This window comes from Paramormyrops kingsleyae, chromosome 5 (genome assembly GCF_048594095.1).
Source record: "Paramormyrops kingsleyae isolate MSU_618 chromosome 5, PKINGS_0.4, whole genome shotgun sequence".
NCBI classification, from domain to species: Eukaryota; Metazoa; Chordata; class Actinopteri; order Osteoglossiformes; family Mormyridae; genus Paramormyrops; species Paramormyrops kingsleyae.
Window position 1 is genome coordinate 34,358,737 of NC_132801.1, and position 27,736 is coordinate 34,386,472.

At 42.9% G+C, this 27,736-nt stretch overlaps 1 protein-coding gene across 1 annotated transcript; it reads right to left on the reverse strand.

The window, feature by feature from the left end:
- Nucleotides 1–318: 318 nt before the first annotated feature.
- LOC140590916 (Fc receptor-like protein 3) lies at nt 319–23,637 on the reverse strand. The gene is made up of 7 exons (XM_072712653.1): nt 23,407–23,637; nt 8,032–8,079; nt 5,317–5,535; nt 4,668–4,949; nt 2,937–3,218; nt 1,992–2,198; nt 319–1,530 (listed from the first exon to the last, which is right to left on the reverse strand). Exons 1-7 carry the CDS (start codon nt 23,429–23,431, stop codon nt 1,505–1,507), a joined length of 1,089 nt encoding a protein of 362 aa, XP_072568754.1. The 5' UTR covers nt 23,432–23,637; the 3' UTR covers nt 319–1,504.
- Between the last annotated feature and the right edge of the window lie 4,099 nt (nt 23,638–27,736).

Genomic DNA, 27,736 nt, shown 5'->3' on the forward strand with positions numbered 1-27,736 from the left:
GGGTGAGATGATGGTAGTGAATCATTCCAATGTATACGGTATATACTTGTGTAAATGAAGCATCTAGTTTACAGATCTGCAGCAATTTCTGAACAACATTTGGCCCAGACCCGGTTCAGACTCATCTTGCTATGTGCTATGCGTTTGATCTCTATACAAAATAATATTATAATATTTAAGGAGACACGACAGAGAACAACCACGTAAAAACATTGTGGACAGCCCCATCTTGTGGTGAAGTCTAGTTAATTCGATTTCATATTACCAATTTTTTTTATAGTTTAGATAAACTTAGAGAAAAAGAGATGCACCGAGCCAGAGAATTTAATATATTTTTTAATAAGCAACTTCATTTCATTTATAAAAAATGTATTTTTACATATCATATATCATTTAATTCACACAAACATTCATTTAGCTGCTTAATGACAAGTAGAAAAAAAACCGTCTTCATATTTATCTATAAACTGGATAAAAACGACATCTTTTAGAATGCAGTGTTTATATGGTTGTTCAGCATAGATAAATTTTAAAATAAAAATATAATATGTCTCATTAAGCTGGAATATCTACTGTAGCAATTTATATCAAAATATGCATTTACAATATAAACCCAATACTAAACAATAAAATGTTAAATTCATACAAGTACAAATTTGGCAAGAGACACATTCTAGACATGTTTTCTGCATATAACTGAGCTCATCAAAATGTATTGAATTCCCCATTAAAATGGAGTTATGATTAAAATGCAATATCAAAGCAGAAATATACTTTATATGATGCTCGTAATTGTACAGTTAAATGTATATGTGGAAGTTTAATGAAATAAAGAAACATATGACCACACGTTTGGCTCCTTCCTCAATAGCGACATATTTTCTTTAACATCTGCACACTGTTTTCCACACGCTTGTATCACACTAATTGGATTCACACACCACAAACATGCAAATGTAACTTCCCATGTAACCCACTGGTGACAGACCACCTGTTAGACAATGATCATATTCACTCAATTGATGATGCTGATGTTCTGATTGTAATGAAGAGTGGCTGTTGTACAACCTGTAATAACTGCATAGCATTTAGTTACCATTTAAATGGGTAAATAAAGTGCATTTAGGGCCAAACAGCGAGCAAACAGTGTTTTTTTCTTTTATGCACTATGGCAGATGTTATAACTATAAAGTCTCAAAACAATGTGAAAAACAATAATCATCCATGTACATGTATCAGAGACATTAGTTCCATTTCTCTTGAGCTGTTCACTCCCCCCCCCCCCTCCACCATTTGTTTCCACATTAGTTTGGCATTTCCCTTCCTGCAGGCCCCCATTTAATTTCCTCCCGGCTGAATAGTCTGATACTCCCCTTCCTTCCCCTCTGCCTTGGACAGCTTCAGTGCCTCATATCCTACTCCATGTTCTCCTGCTTGTGTGTGGTATCCTCCTCTGCCTTAGATGTCTTCAGGACCTCGTATCCCTGATTATCCAGGATTACATCTAGATTCGATCGGCTTCTCCTGACACTGTAGATGAGAACGAGAGGGAGAATAACGGTGAAGAGAAACTTCAGCTGAAAACTTTGTCTGACTAACAAGGCAGCTTCTTGGTCTTCTTGACCAGAGCACAAACAACTCTGAAGCAAAGAAAAAAAATCTCATTTGGAGACTTGAAGACTCTTTGTCAGTATCTGAAGAACGTAGCATGTATGGAATCTGTTTTATCTACCAGGATTCATGCATAATGCCCTAACCCAACCCAGTCCTAAAAGCAAATCTGCACTGTTCTGTGTGGTTTAATTTAACTGAGCCTCCACTAGACACCTGCTGGCACCTGCAGGATCTCCAGGGGGCGCCATAACTTTAATAGACAAGCTCTCCCATATAGCACCATGTGTCGTGTTGGAATGGAGTCCATAGGTAGATTTACTTGGCATGAATGCAGACTGTTAGTTTTGCACATTATAAAATCACCATCCAGGACTCACCAGAATATGGCAGACTGAATGAGGAGGCTCCGGTATCCCAGCGAACTCTACAGGCGTACTTCCCCTGGGATAGAGTTGTATTTTCATCTTTTTTATAGTGGCCATTTTCAATCTCATAGAATTCAGACTTGCCGTCAGACCTGCATTTGCTGCAAGTGCACACAGGATTCCCTGGTGTGTATGACATGACTGCCACTAGAGTCACTTCTGGAGGACACAGGAAATGGGAGATAATCAGAACCAATCAGAGATAATGAAAACCAATCATAGCCAATCAGATTCCTTTTATTTGTCATGTACAAAACATACAAGGAGTTTGTTTTGGGGGTAGTACATGTATGCAATTTAAACATTCTGTCAAGACATAAATACACAGAACAATATACTAAGATACAAAGATAAAGATAAAAGGACAAAAAACAGATATAGATAGAATATGGAAATGTACTATTAATGAATAAACAAATAAACATGTAGGCATATACAGTACCTGTCAAAAGTTTGGACACACCTTCCCATAGAAAAGTTTATACTGCTAATATTCCCTACATTTTAAAATAAAAACATCAAGTCTATAAAAATATCATATATGGAATGAGTGATTCCACCATTGGGCCCTTGAGCAAGGCCCTTAACCCCAATCGCTCCAGGGACTGGCTGACCCTACTGTCTCCTCTATGCCAGTTTCATGAGGTGGCCTCCTGGGATGCTTTTCCAGCTGTCCTGAAGGAGGTCCCACATATGCTGAGCACTCACTGGCAACTTTTCCTTCACTCTCTGGTGAAACTCCTCCAAAACCATTTCTGCTAAGTTTACAGTAGGTCAGGTGGCCAGATCATGTGATGCGACATGCAGTTTGGTGTGTCCAAACTTCTGACTGGTACTGTAAATAATACAGAACATGCAGACACACATTCACACTGCAACACTCACACAGCTGTTTACCTATGCCAATGACTTTCTGAGGCTCAGATTTGACAGTGAACTCGCTATTGCTGCTACTCGCTTGGAATGTGTAGGTAGCTTCACATTCGTAGTTTCCTTCGTCGGTCTTTGACATATTCTCAATCAAGTATTTCACATTATTTTGGGCAGTCAGCAATGCTTTACCGTCTTTATAGAAAATGACATTTATTATATTTGGTGCACCACGAACAATGCATTCCAGTTCTAATTGTTTTCCCAGTTCCGGCAGAGCAGGGTGAGGCACTAGTTGTATCCATCGATCTGAAGGGGTGAGAACAGCACAATGAGAAACAAAGACAAAGACTGACAATTCAGATAATTATGCAGAAAACTCTTACATAACATTAGCACAAAAACGCAAGTTACGCAACACCAGTGACATAATTCCCCTGTATATGTCAACTGTAAATTAAGATTGATTTCATGTCCATTTTACCATTAGGTTGGGAAATTCCTTGTTCAGATAAATTTGCCTTAGTTGTGCACTCTTATATTACAGGTCTTTTCTGATTGCTTAGGCACTATCTTTGAAACTATACTGTAGGCTATTTTTGCAAAATTCTACACACTAACCACAAAACCTTATGCAAACCAGTAAAACATTATACATCTCTTGAAAAAGCATTTATTGCAAAACTCTTCAAAAACTTTTTAAAAATTATATTATTGCGTCTATAGAGTACACATAAACTGTCATATGAATTTACACGAGATGCACCAACTACGCGCTGACAGTGTAACTGAAAAGCACTTGTGGCTTTAGCTTTACCTCTGTGCAGGGCACAGCAGTTTGCAAAAAGGTGCTGTCATACATGTAGCAATCACAGATACACACAGGAATCCAAAGGTGTAAAGTATAGCTGTGTATTCCCAACATAACTCATTATCAATACAAATAAGGGGATAAAGTTTTTTTTTTTCTCAAAATGGTCTAACACTGCTCAAACAATAATGGATATAAGGCATTTAAGTTTATTTCACAAATTTCCTTGCAGGTTTAATTTCAGTGTTTCGTTACAATGACATACCTGTATAAATATGTGTGCTACAAAAATTCTATTAATATATTATTTCATATTTTCAGAATGTCTTAATTATAAATGTGCAGCATGTGATGCTGCGAACACTCCACTCTAAAGAAGCTGGGAATAACTTAAACCGTGAAATAAGATGCTACAAATAAGAAGCTAAATGAACTGGAAGCTGCAAATGAGTAGCTAACTTAAGCCGCGTGTGACTTTGCCATTAGCTCAGACAACACCGCTGACCATGTACAAGAATCACATCAACCGTAACGGAAGTCCATAATTCTGCCCACTGCCCCACTCCAATTAACATATATTTGCATATTATGAACTTGAAAATGAAATTGCAAAGTTGAAATAAAAAGTCAAATTGGAAAATGAAAAGACAAAAATCATTATTTTAATTTTTCACATCTGACTCATACATGAGTGGGAAATTAAAATGCAAATGGCAGTATTTCATTTTAATTTTCATTTTGGCAGGATTTTTTCACATAGACTTTAAAACCTAAATGGCAAAGTGGAGATTGTATTTTCATTTTATCATTTTCATTTAATTTTTTTTGCAAAAAATACCTCCCATAGTTTAGTGTTTAAGCATTCAGAAAAAGAACTGTAAAACTGGTGTAAAAATGGATCGATAGGAAATTATAGAAAGTGAAAGTTTAATAATAACATTTCTTACCGGTTGCCGTGAGAACAACAGTGCTGCTTCTCATGTTTGTGATCTTATTTTTGCACCAATAAATATATGGTTCTGAGGTCTTCTCCACAGAGGACGTCATGAACTCCAAAGGGCCAATTTTTGGGTAATCTTTTATTATTACATAGTAAAAGGCCTGTTTTTTATACACATAACACGTCCAATTCGGACAATCGTCCACGTAAAGGGCTAGAAAAACAGAGTCATCTTTATAGACCACTGAATGTCCAGACTGTATGACTAGGACCTCTGGAGGAAAGGAATCTGGGATATGAAAGAAGCAAGGAAAGAAGGAGATTAGATATAGTCAGGCTCAGACCTGCCAATCAAGGCGAATTTACTATTCTTATTTTCTCTTTAAATCTCATGTAGTGGTAAATACTAACTAGGTAACCATATCACCATTTACTGCAAAGATCTAAATAGACACTTTCACAAATTGAACAACTTCATGTATTGCTTGATAAATGATTGTTGCTAAGCAAAAAAAGAACATTGTACTAAATTCCCAAAGATATTTCTATACCAGCATATTTGTATATATTTGTACAGTATATAAACAGCATGTAGCACATTTTACAAGGATCTAAATGTAATAATAGGTTATTGTCAATTGCAGATATTTACGTACCTTTGATTTCGAGATTATATACATCACTCTTACTTCCATGCCCCTCACACGCATATTGGCCTTGTGCACTAGTAGATTTTATGGTGAAGATATAGTTTTGTTGTGTTTGATCTGGGATTACAATATCATTGATATACCATGTGACATCGCCTCCTTCTGAGCAGGTGAGCACTATGGTGTCTCCCAAGTATACAGGTTTAAATAGCTCCTTTATGCTCACTGTGGGAAAGGGAAGATGAAGACCCACAAATATATACCAGCTTCTCAGTATTGGACAAACATATTGTCACAGAACTACACTAAGAACATACATGCGGTATTTCAATAGGAATTATTTTAAATGCTTAAGCATTCCCCAAGAATTGCATATTTTAAGAGCATTAATGTCATTAATAAGGATTTTCAGTTATTACAGTGGATATAAAAAGTATACACCCCGTTAAAATGCCAGGTTTTTGTCATGTTAAATCATTTCAAAATTTTCCCCACCTTTAATGTGACCAATAACTGCATAATTCAATTGGAAAAACAATTAAATCTGTTAGGGGGAAAAATATAACAAATCAAAAAGTACAATAATCTGGTTGCATAAGTGTACACACCCTTAAACTAATACTTTTTTGAAGCACCTTTTGATTTAATTACAGTTTGAATTAATTCAGTCGTTTTGGGTGGGAGTCTATCAGCATGCCACATCTTGACTTGGCAGTATTTGCACACTCTTCCTTATCTCTTGTGCACAGCCCTCTTCAGGTCATCCCACAGATTTTCAGCTGTATTTACAGTAGATTTGGGCTCTGGCTCAGCCATTGCAAAACTTCAATTTTCTTCTGGTAAAGCAATTCATTTGTTGATTTGGATGTATGCTTGGCGACATTGTTGTGCTAAAAGGTTAAATTCCGCTTCATCTTCAGCTTTCTAGCAGACAACTGAAGGTTTTGGGCCAAAATGAACTGATATTTGGAACTGTCCACAATTCCCTCCATCTTGACTAAAGCCCCACCAACCCCAAAGCACCATGGTTTTCTTTTGGTGATGCGCCGTGTCGTTTGTTTACTAAACAAACCTTTTGAAATTGTGCCCAAAAAGTTCAACATTGTTTCATCAGATCATAACACATTTTCCCACATGCTTTTGAGAGATGTGATGTATTTTTTTTTGCTAAATTTAGCTTGGCTTGGATGTTTTTCTTTGTAATAAAATGCTTCCACATTGTGACCTTACCCCATATTCCAAACATATGGAGAATATTAGAGATTGTTGTCACATGTAGTTCACAACCAGTACTTGTCAGAAATTCCTGCAGCTCCTTCAGTCTTGTCATCTTCTCTTTTCAAGTTTGGAGGGACGTCCAGTTCTTGGTAACGTCACTGTTGTCCCATATTTTCTCCACTTCTTGACTGTCTTCACTGCGTTACATGGTAATTCTAATGCCATGGAATTTTTTTGTACTCTTCTCCTGACTGATACCTTTCAACAATGAATCCCTCATGCTTTATAAGTTCTCTTTGAACCATAGCTTTTGCTGTAGGATGCAACTGATTAAATGTCAGGAAAGTCCTACAGTATTAGGACCACTAGACTTTATTTGGGGTTATCCAGAGTCATTGTACTTGATGGCAGGTGTGTACCCAAAAAGACTGAACACTGTAATTAAATCAAAAACTGCTTCAACAAAGTATTAGTTTAAGGAAATGCACACTTATGCAACTAGCTTATTGTACGTTATTTATTGTTTTATATTTTTCCCTCTAACTGATTTGTTTGTTTTCAATTGAATTGTATAGGTTATTACGGAGCCCCTAAGTGGTCAGGGAGGGAAAATATTTTTAAGATGGCTTTGCATTCCGTCGCAATACTGTTGCATTACCATTGCGATTCCACTACATTTGCCCACTTGTTATTTGCTGCAACATGACGACACGGATAAACCTAAATAATACAGACATGTCCTGTAAAGTGTGCTTTGATCATTAAACTATGGGGACCAAGGTACACCATGTAACTTTAATATTATGTAATTTATACGTATTTATAAATACATAAAGTGTCCATTCACCAGTGATTTTAAGCAGTCAACTGGGTTATTGAATGTGAAGTGCACTCACAAATATTGAAATATATTACAAACATTGAAAGATATTACAGCCAAAAAAAACCCATATAAAGATAACTTTACGGCGGTGTTGTAGTTGGTTCGGGTTTAAACCTTAACTAAGACACCGCGGTAAAATTAACTTTACATTTAATTTTCCGGATGTAATACCTTTCAAGAAAACAAGCGACAACCCTTGGTTTCCCAGATTTCATTACGGGCGAATTTTAATTAATATTTCATTGTTTTTGTGTGCAATTTACCTTCAATAATCCAATTGTTTTGTTTACAATAACTGGCAGTGAATGAACACAGTGCAATTATTAGTAGGCCAAAATAAAAGCACATATAAAAGTTATATGGAGTGCATTGTCTCCCATAGTTAAATGCTTAAAGCACACATACAGTAACTGGACATATCTGTATCATTTAAGTTTATACTTATTAATCCTATATTTTGTACTTTGAACTGACACAATACAGTTATTAGTAAAAAAAAAAAAAAGGAAACGGAAAACTACTGCAAGGAAACGCAAAACTCTTTCAAAAAATTTCCCAAAATGCAAAACTATTAGAAAAAATATTTTCCCATCCTGACACGTATGTATTTTTAAAATTACCTGTTGGCCTAGATTGACCCAGTGAAAATGGCAAAACGGCACCAAACACTGTAAAAAAAAACAATTGCGATTACCCTCACAAGTCGAGTTAACCCATCTAAAATCATCTAATTCCCAAGATGTTAAAATCATTGCTGGCTTAATCATTTCATACAATTAAAAATAATGAGCTAAATCAAACAGAAATGGATATTGACAGTTCAGTTAAGCATGCAGTTTCCTGGCTTCTTTCTAAAATTTTATCAAATGTGGAAAAAATACACGTTACAAAGGCTTGAAACTTAAGCTAATTTCATCTGTTGCATTTTTATAATATAAAGTAATAACACATTTATAATATTATAACATAATAACACAAAGCCATTGCCATTGTGCATTATAAAAAGAGAATCAGTTGTAAAATGGAGCATGGTGAATTTTTCAAACATTTAGGTATATTTGCAATACTATGCACCAAAAAGGCTCTCTAGAGCATATTTACTAAAGGCATGACTGAATAATTATGCAAAAACCCCACAGAATCCTGCAAGGAAAAGTACAAGGAAAATTAATTGGAGCATTTCACTGCAGGTCAAATGAATTTGAAAAGTCATACAGTGATTAATCTAAAAAAGCCAGCACAGTTCTGGAACAGCATTCTTTGGACAGATGAAACCAAGATCAACCTGTATCACAATAATGGAAAGAAAAAAGTATGGAGAAGGGATGGAACAGCTTATGATCCAAAGAACACCACAACATCTGCAAAACATGGTGGAGGCAGTGTGATGGCTTGGGCGTGCATGGCTGCCAGTGGCACTGGGTCTTTAGTGTTTCTTGATGATGTGAATGAATGCTGAGGTGTTCAGAGACATCATGTCTGCTCAAATCCAGCCAAAATGATTGGGCAGCGTTTCATCATACAGATGGACAATGACCCAAAACACACAGCAACCCAGGACTTTATTAAAGCAAAGACGTAGAATATTCTCGAATGGCCAAGTCAGTCACCTGATCTCAACCCCATTGAACATGCATTTCACTTGCTAAAGACTAAACTACAGACAGAAAGACCCTCAAACAAACAGCAACTGAAAGCTGCTGCAGTAAATGTCACGCCCCGCTCCGTCCGCTCCCGATGTGTGCCACGCCCACCTCGTTACCTCGTGTGATTCCCTGATTGTCTCTTACCTGTGATTCGTTACCCTTAGCCTGTGTCTTGTATTTAGTCCGTGTCTAAGTCAGTGTACCCCAGATCTGTCATTGTAGTGTCCGTACCTGTCAGTCTGCGTGCAATAAACCCCGTTACCCTGACTTCCTGGCTGCTTTCGCCTGCTTCCCTGCTCGCTTTAAGCCCGAACGTGACAGAATGACAGATCTCTCAGACAACACGACGCGGGAGACCGAGCACCACCGGCTCGGTCTCCTGCAAGACTTCGTGTTTTGGCGCTCCCAACCAACAGTACTGGAGGATCCTGTAGCCCTGGAGCTGGCCACCCGGGGCGCGGACCTCCTCGCGGAAGAGCGCCCGCCAGGACAGCAGTACCCGCTCGAGCGGGCACGCAAGCTCCTACGCCGTCTCAGCAAGCGCCTCGCACGGCTGAGAGGCGAACGCGTCGCCCGGAGCCAGGACGAAGCGTTCGCGGTGGCTCCGCTTTCGCCTGCCAGCGGCAAGAAGCGGCGGAACAGAGTGCAGCAGGAGGAGGCTCCGTCGCTCTTCCTGGGGGCTTGCACTCTGCTCCCCGCCTGGGAGTTAGCCAGGGAGCATGATGGCTCACCGCTGCCCTGGGATGACTTCGCCGCTACCCGCCTGCTCGGCGTCCCTGGTGAGCTGCCGCCACCGCGGGAGGCATATCCGTACCGGCCGGAACGCCTGCACGGAAAAGGGATCAGCCCGGTGAGAGACGCGATTCCCCGGGTCTCTAGAGCCGGTGTGCCCGCGGCTGCGCTGCCGGCTGCAGCTGCCGCCGCTCTGCCCGCGGCACCGCCTGTCCCGCCTGTCCCGCCTGACCCGCCTGTCCCGCCTGTCCCGCCTGACCCGCCTGTCCCGCCTGTCCCATCTGACCCGCCTGTCCCATCTGACCCGCCTGTCCCATCTGACCCGCCTGTCCTGCCTGGCTTGCCTGCAGTCCCGGTGGCTGGCCGCGTGGAGGCTGCGCCCGCCGAGGCGCCCCCTGCTGGCCGCGTGGAGGCTGCGCCCGCCGAGGCGCCCCCTGCTGGCCGCGTGGAGGCTGCGCCCGCCGAGGCGCCCCCTGCTGGCCGCGTGCTGGTGGCGCCCGCCGAGGCGCCCCCTGCTGGCCGCGTGCTGGTGGCGCCCGCCGAGGCGCCCCCTGCTGGCCGCGTGCTGGTGGCGCCCGCCGAGGCGCCCCCTGCTGGCCGCGGGGTGGCGACGCCCGTCCTGCCGGCACCTGAACTGCCTGTCCTGCCGGCACCTGAACTGCCTGTCCTGCCGGCACCTGAACTGCCTGTCCTGCCGGCACCTGAACTGCCTGTCCTGCCCGGCCAGCCCTGCTCCTGCTCGCCTGTCCTGCCGGCGCCTAAACTGCCTGAGGTGGCCGCGGTTGCGCCCCCTGCTGGCCGCGTGCTGGCGGCGCCCGCCGAGGCGCCCCCTGCTGGCCGCGTGCTGGCGGCGCCCGCCGAGGCGCCTGCAGTGGCCCCTGCTCTGCCTGCAGCGCCCCCTGAGGCGCCTGCAGTGGCCCCTGCTCTGCCTGCAGCGCCCCCTGCTGGTCGTGTGCTGGCGGCGCCCGCTGAGGCGCCCCCTGCTGACCTTACGCCCGCTGAGGCACTTCCTGCTGGTCGCGTGCTGGCAGCGCCCGCTGAGGCGCCCCCTGCTGACCGTATGCCCGAGGCGCCTGCAGTGGTCCCTGCTCTGCCTGCAGCACCCCCTGCTGGCCACGTACCTGACTTGCCCGTCTGGCCTCTGGCTGCACTGCCTGCGGCCATGCCCGCGGCTGCATCGCCGGCTGCTGCCGCTGCTCTGCCCGCGGCGTCCCCGGTTGGCAGCTCGCCTGTCCAGCCCTGCTTGCCTGTCCAGCCGGCCCAGCCCTGCTCGCCTGTCCAGCCGGCCCAGCCCTGCTCGCCTGTCCAGCCGGCCGCCGTTCCTGTCCTGCCCGCGGCCCCGCCTGAGGCCACCGTTCCTGTCCTGCCCGTGGCCCCGCCTGCGGCCACGCCCGCGGCTCTGACTGCCCCGCCTGCGGCCACGCCCGCGGCTCTGACTGCCCCGCCTGCGGCCACGCCCGCGGCTCTGACTGCCCCGCCTGCGGCCACGCCCGCGGCTCTGACTGTCCCGCCTGCGGCCACGCCCGCGGCTCTGACTGCCCTGCCTGTTGCCTCTTTGAAGGCCTTGACTCCCTCACCCTTACCCCGGCAAAGCCGACGCCCCCCGGGACCCCGCCTGTCAGTGTCCCGTAAGGGCAGAGGACACAGGCGTCGGGTCCGGGTCCCGCCCTCCCTGCCCCCTGGCTCGCCCTCGCTCGCCTTGGCTGGGGCTCTGGGGCCGCCTGCGGTTCCTCCGGCTCGGGGTCGGCGGTCGCCTCCGGGTCCCCCCCTGGATCCTCGGTGCCGGTCCTCGGTCCCGCCTCCGGCTCCATGTCGGTCGCCTCCGGGCCCCCCTGCTCCGGCTGTGCGTCGGACGGCGCCTTCGCCGGCTCCGGCTGCGCCTCCGCCTGCCGCGGCTTCCCCCTCCTGCCCGCCTGCACTGGTGTTCCCTCCTGCTCCCTCCGTGTCCCCTCCGTCACTCCCTCGTCCCGTTCCCTTGGCCCCTGGGTGGTCCCCTTCAGCTCCCTTCTTCCTCCCGCCTGCGGCCCCTCCGGCCGCTGCCCGTCGCCCGCTTGGGCTCCCTCGTGCTCCCCTTGTTCCTCCTCCCTTTCCGTTAGTCCCGCCTGTCTCTGCTCCTCGTCCCTCTCTGGCTCCTTCGTTCACTCCTGGCCCTTTTGTTCCGCCTGTCTCCCCTTCGGTGTCTCCCTTCCTTGTCTGCCTGTCTGCCTTCCCTGTTCTGTGTCGTGTCTTGTCTTTCGTCTCGTCCCTGTTCTTGTTCTGTGTCTCCGTTCTGTTCCCTGTTTTTGGTTGATGTTTTTGCTTTGTCTTCCAGGTCCTGTTCCCCGGTTTCGTCCCGTCCGTCGCCTCCTCTCGGGCGCGCCCGGTGTGCGCGCCTTTGGGGGGGGGTTATGTCACGCCCCGCTCCGTCCGCTCCCGATGTGTGCCACGCCCACCTCGTTACCTCGTGTGATTCCCTGATTGTCTCTTACCTGTGATTCGTTACCCTTAGCCTGTGTCTTGTATTTAGTCCGTGTCTAAGTCAGTGTACCCCAGATCTGTCATTGTAGTGTCCGTACCTGTCAGTCTGCGTGCAATAAACCCCGTTACCCTGACTTCCTGGCTGCTTTCGCCTGCTTCCCTGCTCGCTTTAAGCCCGAACGTGACAGTAAAGGCCTGGCAGAGCATTAAAAAGGAGGAAACCCAGCGACTGGTCATGTCCATGAGTTCGAGACTTCAGGCAGTCATTGCCTGCAAAGGGTTTTCAACTAAGTATTAGAATTGAACATTTTATTTGCAGTTATATTAATTTGTCCAATTACCTATGAGCCCCTGAAAGGAGGGGATTGTCTAGAATAATGACTTTAGTTCCCTACATTTTTATGCAATGTTTTTGTTCTACCCCCTGAATTAAAGCTGAAAGTCTGCACTTCAACTGCAGCTGACTTGTTTCTATTAAAATGTATTGTGGTAATGTACAGAACTTAAAAATCGAAAAACTTTGTCTCTGTCCAAATATTTATGGTCCTGACTGTATGTGATATAATTTATTAATGTATTATTATTTATTATTATTTTGGCTGCTATCAGCAGCGGCCTGTCAAGCAGTCGTGAGTGGAAATGACGTTTTTCTGCGCTTGTGTAGTCAGTCCAAATCGACTTTCTGGTCTAAATCGCGTAGTGACAGGGCCATCCTGATCGTGCCCCATATGGGGCGCCGTTTGTAAATGTACTAAACATTTTTGTACTTGCCACTTTTTCAACATTTAGTGCAATTTTATGACATTTAGCTAGAAGTCAATGGTGTTGTGGATCATCAGATTTTTTTGCCGAGTAGATTATTTTCAAAATTTTTATCATATGAAAATATAAATGGTATGTCTATATATAAATATTAAATGTAAATGTTAAATATAAAAGTTAAATGTAAATATAAATGTTAAATATAAATCTTAAATGTAGAACTTAAATGTAAATGTAAAAAAAAATTTACATTAAAAGACTGAGTAACAGTCAAAAACAATACAGTAATTTCAAAAATGTGATTTTTTTATACTATACAGTATACATTATTTTCATATGCTATACATTTTTATGTACATTTCCTGATGCATGCTCTGTATGGCGATGAACTTCTTGTGCTGTAAACAAACATTACGCAGTTGCCACTATGGTTGAAAGTCTGAAAGTAAAATAATCAGTTTGTCCCGTCGCTAGTTCCTCCTGACTTCCCTTCTGCTTCTAGTTTTCTACTAACGTGTTCCCAGGAAAGTTTTTTTATTGCCAAGAATTTCTCTGCTCCCCTCACAATTATTTTAATTTTCTCCGTTTTATGTTTAACCTGATCAGTGTAATTAATCGCATGTGCAATAAACAGAATCAGCTTGTCTACTGTCAGTGCCGAATCACTTTCTTCTCTTTGACCCATCCCAAATGCTGATTTTTGGTCAACCCTGGAAGTTCCATTCTTTCCTGGAACCCTCTTCACTGTCTCTGCACAGCTTAAATTGTTGATCATTTTAACTCGCTGAATTTTCACCGCCCTTTTTCTAATTTCACATCCTCCATATGTCACTCTGTGCTGACTGCCACAGTCGCAACGCTTCTCCTGCACATTACCTCTACAGTCTTTGTATTTATGGTCACCATGACATTTGGGACACCTTTATCGTCCTTTACAAATCGCTGCAATGTTGGTGCCCGATAAATGGTGTGGGTTATATAGACAACTGGCGGATGTTTTGGGGTAGGCCTGGGCTTTTGAAGAGGGACGGTATTCACCCCTCGCGGGCTGGTGCTGACCTCTTGTCTAAAAGCATAGCTCATAGTCTCCAGGCAAATCGCTGACTAACTAGAGCCAAGCCCAGGCGGCAGGCAAACCGGCATAACCGACCGCCTGCTAGTCGCCTAGAGTCGTCACCTAGGGTTCATTTTATTGAGACTGTGTCTGCTCCCCGCGTTTTTAATCATGGAAGCCGATTCCACCGTAGTGTGTGCCATAATAACTTAATAAAAATTACAATGAATCCGTTACTAGAAAACAGCTGTGATGCAGGGCTTAAACTTAAACTTGGACTTCTGAATGTAAGATCACTGGCTCCTAAGGCGCTATTAATAAATGAAATAATTACTGATTTTAGTCTTGGTGCCATATGCCTCACGGAGACCTGGCTTAAACCAAATGAATTCATGGCACTGAATGAATCTACTCCAGCTGAATACAGTTATAAGCATAACCCTCGACCAAATCGCAAAGGTGGTGGTGTTGCTGCAATTTTTCAATCCAGCCTAGGAGTGACTGAGAAATGTGGTCTGAGTTTCAGCACATTTGAAACTGTTGTACTTAGTCTTGCTGGCTCATCTCTTTCTTGCTCTTCACCCCAAATCACCATTGTTATTGTTTATAGACCACCTGGGCCGTACAGTAATTTTCTTAAGGAGTTTGCTGATTTTTAAACTAACCTGGTGGTCAGTACTGACAAAGCTGTTATTGTGGGTGATTTTAACATTCATATGGAGAAAGATAGTGATCCTTTAAAAATAGCGTTTACAGCTATTCTTGACTCTCTATGTGTATGTCAGAATGTAGTTGGGCCTACTCATGCCTGTAACCATACCCTTGATTTGATTATTAGTCATGGCATCCTGGTGGAACATGTATCTATTATGCCTGAGTCTTCTGCTCTCAGATCATTACTTGTTAACTTTGAAATCCAGTTTAGCCTCGGGTTGACCACAGCTCCAAAGTACAGAATCAGACGTTCCATTGCCTCACTAACTACAACAACATTTATGAAACAACTTCCACAGTCCTTCAGCCTTATATCTGAAGCATCATGTATAAATGAACTTGAACAGGCGACTGCAAACATGGATAAATCCCTTCGTAGCACACTAGATCTTGTAGCTCCACTTAAGAAGATCAAGCATAGAGATAAGAAACCTGCCCCCTGGTACTCTGATCATACACATGAACTGAAACAGGCATCACGCAAGCTAGAGTGCAAATAGCGCTCAACTAAATTAGAAGTTTTCAAATCTGCATGGAAAGAGAGCCTGTCTAAATACAGACAAGCACTAGTGACTGCTAGGTCTGTGTATCTCTCCAGATTAATAGACAGGAACAAAACCAATCCAAAATTCCTATTTGAATCCGTGGCTAAGTTTACACAGAATTCTCCATTAAACTCGCAAGTCCCACAATCTCTTAAGAGTAATGACTTTATTACATTCTTTAATGGTAAAATAACTAAGATTAGACAGACCATCCAGTGCACGTCCTTAGCTACCTGTGACTGCCAGACTCCTGCTAGTCTTATGCCTATCAATAATGAGACTTTTGAATCTTTCATTCCTATAAAACACTCAGAACTCCTGAGCTTAATTTCCTCCTGTAAATCCTCTACAAGCCTCAGAGACCCAATTCCTACAAAATTCTTCAAGGAAATTGCACCGCAGATTAGCACTACCCTGTTAAATGTGTTAAACTCATCTCTTAAGCTTGGATATGTTCCAAAACCTTTTAAAATGGCTGTTATTAGACCCGTCCTAAAGAAACCAAATCTTGAACCTAGTGTTTTAGGAAACTATAGACCTATCTCAAATCTTCTTTTCATTTCAAAGATCATGGAAAAGGTTGTAGTTCGTCAGTTGTCTTCTTTTAGCGATGTGCATCTCCATAACTGAGGCCGATGCGATACGCATCTCGATGCATAGCCAACGATACGATACATTAAAGATACATGAAGCAGCTAGCGATGTGATGCGATACGATACACCCCTGTTACGATGCAGTGCAATCCGATTTTCATTCGATTCAACACGATTCGATGCAGTATGATGCAATGAAACAAATATGATGCTATGCATTTCAGTATGTTACAGATACTTTTATTTCTTTGTTTCAGACAACAAATCATAAATTAATTTAAGTGCCTTCTGATTTGTGCATGACCCTTACACAAATAGGCTTTGGTAGGGCAAAAAAAAGATTCAATAAAACCAAATGCTTTTTTTCCTGTTCTGTCTCCACTTAAACTTTTAACAGTTCAAACATTTAACAGTGAAACAATTTAAGGATGCTGCTTAGAGATAAACTGAAGAAATGCTCCATAACTTGCTAGCAGATGAATGTGCTTTCAGCAGACGGGCTTACTCAGTGAACAGAAAACTATTTTCCTATATTTTGTGCTATTTTGACATAACCAATAATAAGAAGTAGTACAAAAAAAAACTTTCACAAACAGTTATCTCATAACTGTATTCAAATGTGTAAAAAAAAAAAATTAAAATAAAATAACATAACAAAAAAATAGTATAGGCAATCACAGGTAGACCTGCACTCCCGCGGGAACCGCGGGACCCAACGCACCGAGTGCGGCGTGGGACAAGATTTGATGGGTGAATGCGGGTGCGGGTGGTAAAGTCCTCATTTATGTGCGGGTTGCGGGAGAATAGAATTAATCGCGGGACTCCCGCAAAATGGAATTATCTTAAAATGTATTTATTAAAAACAAATACTCATTTATCTAGTGCACAAAAGTACAGAAGAGGATTAGGGCCACCATGAAAATATTATTTGAATTCTGACTTTAATCTCAGAATTCTGACTTTAATCTCAGAATTCTGACTTTTTTCTCAGAATTCTGACTTTAATCTCAGAATTCTGACTTTAATCTCAGAATTGACTTTTTTCTCTGAATTCTGACTTTTTTCTCAAAATTCTGACTTTAATTCTGAGTTTAGAAAAAAAAGTCAGAATTCTGTGGTTAGTAATCTTGGTCTTCTAGTTGATTCAGATCTGTGTTTTGATGCTCACATAAGAAGTATTACTAGAACTGCGTTTTATCATCTACGAAACATAGCGAAGCTTCGTAAGATGCTCTCATTTTGTGATGCAGAAAAATTAATACATGCCTTTGTAACTTCCAGACTGGACTACTGTAATGCCCTCCTTTCTGGTTGCCGGTCTGGTTCCTTACATAAACTTCAGCTGGTACAGAATGCAGCAGCCAAAGTTCTCACAAACACTAAAAAATTTGATCACATCACACCAGTCTTATCCTCCCTTCATTGGTTACCAGTTAAGTCTCGGATTGACTATAAAATACTGCTATTAACCTATAAAGCACTGAATGGCCTTGCACCAGAATACCTTAGTGATCTGCTGACCACATACAACCCCCCACGCTTGCTTCGATCTCAAGGTGCGGGATATCTGTTAGTACCTAGGGTAGAAAGAGCTACGGCAGGCTGCAGAGCTTTCTCCTATAGAGCTCCTCAGCTGTGGAACGGTCTTCCACCGGATGTGTGGGTTTCAGGCTCACTCTCAATATTCAAGTCTAGACTAAAAACACACTAGTTCCAGCTCTAGCTACTGTAGCTTCTCACTCCCAGTTAAACCTATAGTGTGATGTGTAGAGCTGGGTGGGGATCGGTGCCATTGGCTTTGGATAAACTGAATTGACAGTGCTGTCACTCTAGCTTCACAATTGCTTGTGGGATTGGAGTGCTGACATTTCAGGGACTCCCCATGCCTGCATTCCCACCTGCCTCTCCCTCCTTATACTTATGCTGCCATAGCCATATCTGCTGGAGCATTGCACTTCATATTGCACTCATCTACCTTTTAGCACTGCCTATAGTCTCCCTTACTTTGACTAATTGCATTTATTTCCCCTACTTCTCCTGGGGGGAGCTGCCTGGAGACCTCAATCTATCAAGATGTCCAGCACATCCTGCTACATGTGACGTCGCCTCTAGCAAAGACGTTCGTGCATCCAGCTCGCCGTTCTGCCTGTGTCATCTTCCTTGTATGACCCGCTCCCTGCCTTCTGGCTGCCTGGCGATTGGAGGGAGCGTTGGCACCGGCTTGCCATCTCCCCCCTGCTCCCCGTTTGTGTCTCTGATTTAACTGTATTTGACTCTCCCTGCCGGCCCCTGGAGGATGGGCTCCCCCTTTGAATCTGGTCCCTCCCAAGGTTTCTTCCTTCTAGGGAGTTTTTCCTTGCCACTGTCGCCTATGGCTTACTCACTGGGAGCTTTGGGTGGGGATGCTGTAAAGCGCTTTGGGACAATGTAATGTTGTGATAATGCGCTATACAAAAATAAATTTGTTGTTTGTTGTTCGTTGACTGCGCCACCGTGAGGTCGGATAGCGTTAGATCTTAAACAGGAAATTAGGGGAATAGGCTGCATTTATCCATTAATATTTTCACATTTAAATTTTTGTACATTTAATTGCGTTATTTAATTTGAAAAGTTACCGCCATTATCGCCAAAAGTAGTGGAATTACAGTAACTTAACACTGGTCAATACAAACAATTAAAAGTAATCAACCATTTTAGGAAAATTTATGCAAATATATGAGATGGGCCTTAACTTTCTATAACTGGTAAGAGTGCAGATGTAGGAGAGATCTGAAGTCCTTTATTGAATAGTGTAACGCGGTTGACGCATGCGCGACTCAAATCCACGGTTGACTCAGGCCCTGCGGTGACGGGGGAAATGCGATTTTAATTGACAGCGCACGTGACTATCGACCTCTAAACAACTATATAGTCACAGCACTTTGATGACGGGTACAAAAAAGATAACAACCACAACGTGTATCTAGTAGCGATGGGAAGTTCGGCTCAATTAACTGATTCGATTCTTTCGAACTGTCCGTTGTAATGAATCGATTTTAAAACCGATTCTATGATTCACTTTTTTTCCGTCTTTTTTTTGCGCCTGACCATATGACTCAACGAATCATGGGATTGGATAATAAATCTGTCTCAAGGTTACGTTATTTGACTGAAAAATAGCGCTGGTGTTCAACAAAAATGTTCATCTTGACTTTTCACAATAAAAAAAAACAATATATAAAAAGCAGAAAGGGTGTATATTTTCTTTACTTAAGCCAAATTCATGTGCATGAGTATCAAGGACTACATCACAGTTAACAACAACTGCAATATTACCAATACAATCACACATACACATACAATGAGCATGAGTAAACTTGCATACGTTGTTGTGTAAACGTCAAAGTTAATAAATATCTTAGTTTGTTCTTTGATGAAAGACATATAGCTTTATTATACAGAAATGCAATAATATACTGTTGTGATAAAAGATGAACAGCTGCGTTTATTTTATTCCTTTTAACAGCGTAACTGCATTTCCGAAGTAAACGCCGCGAGGGCTCTTGGGTATGGATCGGTTCGCGAACCGTTCGTTTGAGTCACCGACCGAGTGTCCGAAAACCCGTAAGTTCGATTTGTTCATCGAACGCGATCTCGGATTTTTTGGAGTCAGAGTTAGAGAGCAGGTACTCGGCCGTTCGGGTGTTCTCGGCACCAGACGGAAGTCTACGAACGCAAAAGTGACGAATGTAAGTGACGAACATAAGAATAAACCTTAAATTGCTGTTGTGCATGGTATTTATCTAGCTGTCAGTTTCAAACGTACGTTTTTAGTAGAAATTGCAATCATGCAATCAATAGTGAATAGTATTAGGGCTCTCAAATTTCATCAAGTTTTGGAGTGAGCGCGGTCAGTGCAATGTTCTCTGTCCGCTTGTCCTATTCAGGGCAGCCCATTGCAGGGCACAATCACACACCATTAACGCCTACAGGCAACTCCAAGTCACCTTAGCATGATTTTGGACTGTGGGGGGAAACCTCACGAGGAGAACATGCAAACATTGCTAACCGTTGCGTTACCGCGCGGGACCATTAATTAATCAATATAATCAATAGTAAAATCTAGTTAATATATAAGAAAATTTAATAAACAATCCTGTTTCGGGAGGCAGCGCTGTTTTGGAGTACATTGTGGAATGAAACATGAGTCTGATATCCGGAGTCAATATACAGCTGCAGCCCCCTGACGCGCGTTATAACGCCCTAATATAAAAGTAGTTCTTTACTTTGCATAGTATGCCTATTCCTTTGTGGCAAATACAACACATAAATGCAGATAAAATATTCAGGCTTGACTGTAGGTCGTACACCGCGGTTAAGTTAGCCTCATATTCGATATTCAGTTTTCTAGCTTCAATAACTTTTCACGGAAGTAAGGTGGGGCGTTTTTAGTGATAAAATCGTGTTGTCCAGTCCACAGACAACAATGCACACCGGTTATTTTGTCGCTTCAAACCATTTCGTGATTTGTGCAAAATCGCGTTAATAGCTCATAAAATAGGTCCTGTCAGCTGTAATGACATGGTCGGTTAGCATTTTGGGCTCATGGCGACTGTTGCACACCCCTTTGTTTCCCAGATTGCTTTACGTACGATTTTTAATTAATTTTTGAATGTTCGAACGTATCCGTATAATGTGCTATGGGACAATACATGAATGGGTTAATAACTTTAAAACTAGACGAGATAGGCACATCTAGTGAAGTGTGCTTTTATCAGTGGACTACAGGGAACAATGCACACCCCTTAGATTTTCAGAATAACTTTCACTCTAACAGCTATTAATTAATACATTGTATGCATATTACATGGCATAGGGGCAATGCAATAAAGGGTTAATAGCTCTGGAACAAGATGGGACAGCCATGTCCCATGAAGTGTGCATGGATCAGAGGCCTCTGGGGGACAATGCACACCCCTTAGATTTTCAGAATAACTTTCACTCTAACAGTTATTAATTAATACATTGTATGCATATTACATGGCATAGGGGCAATGCACTAAAGGGTTAATAGCTTTGGAACAAAATGGGACAGCCATGTCCCATGAAGTGTGCATGGATCAGTGGACTCTGGGGCACAATGCACACCCCTTAGCTTTTCAGAATAACTTTCACTCTAACAGCTATTAATTAATACATTGTATGCATATTACATGGCATAGGGGCAGTGCAATAAAGGGTTAATAGCTCTGGAACCAATTGAGACAGCCATGTCCTGTGAAGTGTGCATTGATCAGGGGAACTTGGGGGACAATGCACACCCCTCACTTTTTCAGATTAGTTTTGTCTGTAATAGTTATTTTTTAATATATTGCATCCACTTAAAGTGCAATGGGGCAACACACTAAAGGGGTAATATCTCTGAAACAAAATGGGACAGCCATGTCCAATTGAGTGTGCTTTCATCAGTGGAGTCTGGGGGACAATGCACACCTCTTGGATTTTCAAGATCACTTTCTGTCTAGCAGTTATTAATTATTACATTGCATCCATTTTACATGCCATTGCTCCATTTCATACATATTGACAGTTAATTGATAACACACATTTATCCATAAGTAAGTTGTAAAGTGTGAATTAGGCAGTGCACCGTGGAACAAAGCAAATGTATCGCAGCTGAATTGCTTGATTACGTGTTTCGTCACAATTAATACATTAGCATTAAGCATTTATCCATTGAACAAAAAAGAAAACAATAATTAAGGAGGGTTGTTTTTTTACTGAATGCTCTTCATCTGAAACTGAAGAAATGGAACGGACTTCATACTCAATCGTAGCATCCTGAGACGACCCCCAAAACAGGAATGGTTTAACAGGTGGGGGCCACTAACATTTTTCCCTCCTCATCTTTTCTGACTGTTTTTTCACTAGTTTTGCATTTGGCTACGGTCAGAGTCACTACTGGAAGCATGAGGCAATACCTGGTGAAAGCACACTCAATTGGACATGGCTGTCCCATTTTGTTTCAGAGATATTACCCCTTTAGTGTGTTGCCCCATTGCACTTTAAGTGGATGCAATATATTAAAAAATAACTATTACAGACAAAACTAATCTGAAAAAGTGAGGGGTGTGCATTGTCCCCCAAGTTCCCCTGATCAATGCACACTTCACAGGACATGGCTGTCTCAATTGGTTCCAGAGCTATTAACCCTTTATTGCACTGCCCCTATGCCATGTAATATGCATACAATGTATTAATTAATAGTTGTTAGAGTGAAAGTTATTCTGAAAAGCTAAGGGGTGTGCATTGTCCCCCAGAGTCCCCTCATCAAGGCACACTTCATGGGACATGGCTGTCCCATTTCGTTCCAGAGCTATTAACCCTTTAGTGCATTGCCCCTATGCCATGTAATATGCATACAATGTATCAATTAATAACTATTAGAGTGAAAGTTATTCTGAAAATCTAAGGGGTGTGCATTGTCCGCCAGAGTCCACTGATCCATGCACACTTCATGGGACATGGCTGTCCCATTTCGTTCCAGAGCTATTAACCCTTTATTGCAGTGCCCCTATGCCATGTAATATGCATACAATGTATCAATTAATAACTATTAGAGTGAAAGTTATTCTGAAAATCTAAGGGGTGTGCATTGTCCGCCAGAGTCCACTGATCCATGCACACTTCATGGGACATGGCTGTCCCATTTTGTTCCAGAGCTATTAACCCTTTATTGCAGTGCCCCTATGCCATGTAATATGCATACAATGTATTAATTAATAACTGTTAGAGAGAAAGTTATTCTGAAAATCCAAGGGGTGTGCATTGTCCCCCAGAGTCCCCTGATCCATGCACACTTCACTAGAAGTGCCTGTCTTGTCTAGTTTTAAAGTTATTAACCCATTCATGCATTGTCCCATTTCGCATTACACGGATACATTCGAACATTCAAAAATTAATTAAAAATCGTACGTAAAGCAATCTGGGAAACAAAGGGGTGTGCATCAGTCGCCATGAGCCCAAAATGCTAAAGCACCATGTCATTACAGCTGACAGCACCTAATTTATTAGCTATTAACACGAATCACAAATCACGAAATGGTTTGAAGCGCAAAAATAATCGGTGTGCATCTTAGCCTGCGTACTGGACAACACGATTCTGTGATTAATAACGCCCCACCTTACTTCCGTGAAAAGTTATTGAAGCTAGAAAACTGAATATCGAATATGAGGCTAACTTAACCGCGGTACGTCGTACCCACTTTCACTTTAACTCCGATCAGAACAGTGGAGTATACGGTTCAGCAAACACAATTATTACCCTTCGAAAGGACTGGAAGAAGGAGAAGCAAACTATTTATGGTATAAACGAACACATATTTTTATGTACATTCAGCCTCAGTATATTGCAGACAGGAACCAATACAATGAAACAATTAATGACTAAAGATGAAACAAACAAAATAATGAGAGAGGACGAGGTTGAAGTTGAGTTTGAGTAGGTCTTACCAAAAAGAACCGCAACGTTTTTCATGTCCGCTTTTGATTGAACGGCACTTGCTGGCAACAACTGTGGAGGCTTTCCAGAAAAAATCTTAGCGTTTCCAAAAAACCTTCGTTATTCCAGAAGTAACCAACAAAGAATTCCAGTACTTTGTGTGGCTCCTCCCCAGCCTCCGCTTAAGAAAAGCACAGACTGTAGATAAAAGCAACATCGAAAGGAAGGAAGTAACTCTTCTCAAAAAAGCCATAATTGAGAAAGTGGCTAAAATATATTTTAATAAAATAAATACTGCAGTGTCGTGCAGCATACTACACATAACAAGAACAGCACAGCAACATATAGGAAGAAATCTTAGAGCTTCCAAGGATTTGTGTAAGCATGAGAATCATATCGTTCACATTCCCAAAGCACATTCTACAGCAGTGTGTGTCTTTGGTGTGTGATGTCATACCTCTCCTCAGCCATGGTTTGGGGATTCAACACTGGAATCAGCAGGTGTTAGCTAAGTGGATACCTGCTGTCTCCCAACAACCAGCCACCAGCAAATCTGCCATCCTTTGCCATCTGACACACTCCAAAGTTGGAACAAATATAAGCATCATGTGTAATAAGCAGCAGTGTAAAATTGGTGCTTTCAGGTGGCTACTGGAACAGATGTGCATTTCCTCTGGTCTCCGTTTTTGGTGGTCAGGGCTAATTGAACTCTTCACCAACTTATATAACTGCCTGCTTAGGGTATTTTTTTTGTCAGTTCCAGTTCTCCATTTGTTTTTCACAGGGTTTAATGTGAATCACTTAGACAGTTTTCAAAATGTAAAGTGCTACCTTTTTCAAACAAAACACAACCTACAGTTTTAAGGTTTTTACAGTAAAAATGTTAAAATAAAGAGCAATAGGGCTGTTATTTTTCTACATCTCATAATTTAGATTCCTTACACGGCTAAAGACTATTCAGCTCTTCTGCCAGCTGATCCCTCCCTGCCCGTGCTGCTGCCGGTGTTCTGACGAGTTGAGCTACCTATTGTAATGAACCTAAAATAGTGTTGGAGGCTGTAAGGGAGGAATAAACCACCACAAGACTTCTACTACAATTACAACAAGTTTTATTCAATACAATTCATACAGCGACCTATCAGGTCGGGTCTGGGTTCACAAAGGGTTCGGCCCCGCTATCTCCCCGTAGCAAACCAACCCTTCCAAACGTGTGTTAATCCATGTTATCACACAGTAAATCCCGCACCACACCACATCCCCACTAGGGCACGGCACACCAATAGCACTGCAATACTCAGTAATCCCCACACTTCGGGCACAGGCAAGAGTCACGGAACCAGTACCACCTCTATAGTCCCACCCCGACTCCTAGCGGCTACGCTGCTTACTTTAAAAAACACAAACAAACATACACGGACAAGATTAAAACATAGCGTCCCCCCCCCCACCGAGGCTCAAGACCCTCCCACAGGGAAAGAACATTTAATTCACACAGGTCCGCAATCAAAGACACCACGCGGAAAGGGAATTCCCCAGCCGCTACGTCACTATGGGGATGCCGCTATTCACCTCCATCCAACACTCTAAACTCAGCAGCGATCATGCACTCCTAACTACCCCCGTCCTAACTCTCCTCTCCCTACCACTCCGGAACCTATCCCTGCAGCCCGCTATCTGGCTTCACCGCCGGCAGCCCTACACGGCATACGAGCGGCACCTCCCTCCCAGAACCAACGAGTACTGTGTCTAACACGCAATCTCTCATTCAGCGCGGCTCTCTCCCCGAACCCTGTATTCTCCCTCTTTTAATCCCACATCCCTAACAACCCAGGTGTCGCCACTTAATTAACCTTCCATGCCAATCCCTCCCCCCTCCACACACACACACACACACCCCTGTCATTACACTCCCCCCACCCTTAGAACAGACTCGTCCTTGAGTCACATCATCTCATAGTCCTTAGCCCATGCTGGTGGCCTCCTCTGATGTCCCAGACGAGTTTTCTGGACTGGAGCCCCCTCGTTCCGTTCTTGTTCCTTAGCCCGACACGTCGCAGCAGGCCCATGGCTGTGCAGCTGTGAAGGGTCCTTACGGGCTCTGCTCCGCCATGTTCGGGCAGGCTGGTCCCCTTCCCTCTGCTGTCCTGGTCCAATTGCACTTGCCTCTTCTGACTGATTCGCTGCCATTGCCCCCACTTCTGCCCCTGGTACCACCGCCTCCATCTCGCCACCCTTCCCCTCTGAGGACAGTGTTTGCAGATAGCCACCACCAGGGGGGATACCCCTTAACTCCGGCAGGGTACCAACAGGCACCACTCGTTCTCTATACTCCTGGTTGGAAGCCTCTGTTACAGTAGAGAGAAAAAGTTTAAGTCGATTAAAATGCACCACCACCTCATTCCCACCTTCCACTGGTACCACTCGATACAACACCTCTGTTATCCTTTCCACCACCTTACAGTATATGGGCCCTTAAACCTTTTATTTCACTAAAAACGATCTAATATGGATATCCACATAATTCCATATTAGATGCATCATGAATGTGAGTTGTTATTCAGCCTGTTCTATATTTTTTAACGTCTCTGCACGGCCCTGCCCTGCAACGATGTACCGGCTGCACCCCCTCTCCTCGGGCCTGTTCCTGTCAGTTGATCTTCTCCTAAAATGCTTTTCATAAATCTACTCAGTAGATCAACATGAATAAACAGTGCAAACTTTGTAAGGTACTAACAGCACAGTTACTGAGTCAGTTTCTTAAATATGGAACAAGTTGCCGTAAAATGCAAGAAGATCAACTGACAGGAACAGGCCCGAGGAGAGGGGGTGCAGCCGGTACATCGCTGCAGGGCAGGGCCGTGCAGAGACGTTTAAAGGGGCGAGTGCTCAAAGTTAAAAAAGATAGAACAGGCTGAATCTAATATGGAATTATGTAGATATCCATATTAGATCGTTTTTAGTGAAATAAAAGCCCTACAAAAAAGAAGGGAAAAGTCCTGTAACTTTAAAACAAAACATGTTCCCTAAAACGGTGGACAGAGCTACAGACCCCCTTGTAACACCCTTACCCAGTTAGCTAGCAGTTAATGACCACCACTACTTGTGCAGTTCATAAAAGGACAGGTAATGTTTGTCGCGCTGTTGCACAAACAGCACGCTCATTTATTTCAATTCATTTGTTGTTATAGACTATAGTGTGCACTGTACACCCTATTTACTGTTTTGTTGCAGTCTGCACCTTCCAATTAATTTGCCTGCTTCTCCTCCAGCTCCGCACCACCCAGCCTGCAGAAAATGCGCATGCACTTTGCGAGCTCGTACCCGGCTCGTAACGAACGCGCTCTGCCCTCAAGGGCGAGCATTGGTTAATGGCAGTCATGTGACTGATGCAAGCCAGATCCTTTTATTTAGCAAAATTGAGATTAATTGTTACATTTTATTGTTGAGGGGCAAAGACAGGGCTCCATACGCACATACACATTAAAAAAAACAACAAAAACAACAACAACAACAACAACAACAAAAAAAAAACCCAAGAAAAGGGCACTTGAGGCATCCTGGAGGAAATGCACGTGCCTGCTGCAGGGCCTATGAAGCTCAAGGGGGCCCATGAAGCCCAACGCGTCCCATAATTTTTATTATACAGTGATCCCCAGTTATACTGCGGTTCAGCTATTGCGCCCCCGCTATATGGCAGATTTTTCTGTGGAACATATGTAATTTTCTATCGCGGAAATCTGCGGTTTTATAGTGATTGTTTTTTATGGGTTTTTGACAACTTTTTACGTTGAAATAAGCATTTTCTATGCTAAACTATTAATAACAACAATGTATTACTGTAATTATAACATATATGTACTGTATAAAAATGTACATACGCTTTTCATTTGTCAGTACGCGTGCTAGACAAGAGTTCGTTAGAACAATATGTATTATAATTTATTATAACCATAACTATACATATATATTTCATATTATTATTATTATATTACTCATATCCTTAGCCCGACATCCACATATCATATATGTTTACAAAGTGTGTTTTAATAAGTTTACATGTGTTTAAAGTGTGTGGGAGGGGTATTTTAAGGCTTAAACTATACACTCAGGATTATTAGGAACACCTGTTCAATTTCTCATTAATGCAATTATCTAATCAACCAATCACATGGCAGTTGCTTCAATGCATTTAGGGGTGTGGTCCTGGTCAAGACAATCTGCTGAACTCCAAACTGAATGTCAGAATGGGAAAGAAATGTGATTTAAGCAATTTTGAGCGTGGCATGGTTGTTGGTGCCAGACGGGCCGGTCTGAGTATTTCACAGTCTGCTCAGTTACTGG

Coding starts and splice junctions, on each gene's coding strand:
- LOC140590916 (XM_072712653.1), bottom strand. CDS start 23,431: ATGAAAAACGTTGCGGTTCTTTTTG. Junction 4,950..5,316: donor ATATAATCTCGAAATCAAAG/GTACGTAAATAT, acceptor TTCATATCCCAG/ATTCCTTTCCTCCAGAGGTC. Junction 2,199..2,936: donor TCAGAAAGTCATTGGCATAG/GTAAACAGCTGT, acceptor TGTGTCCTCCAG/AAGTGACTCTAGTGGCAGTC.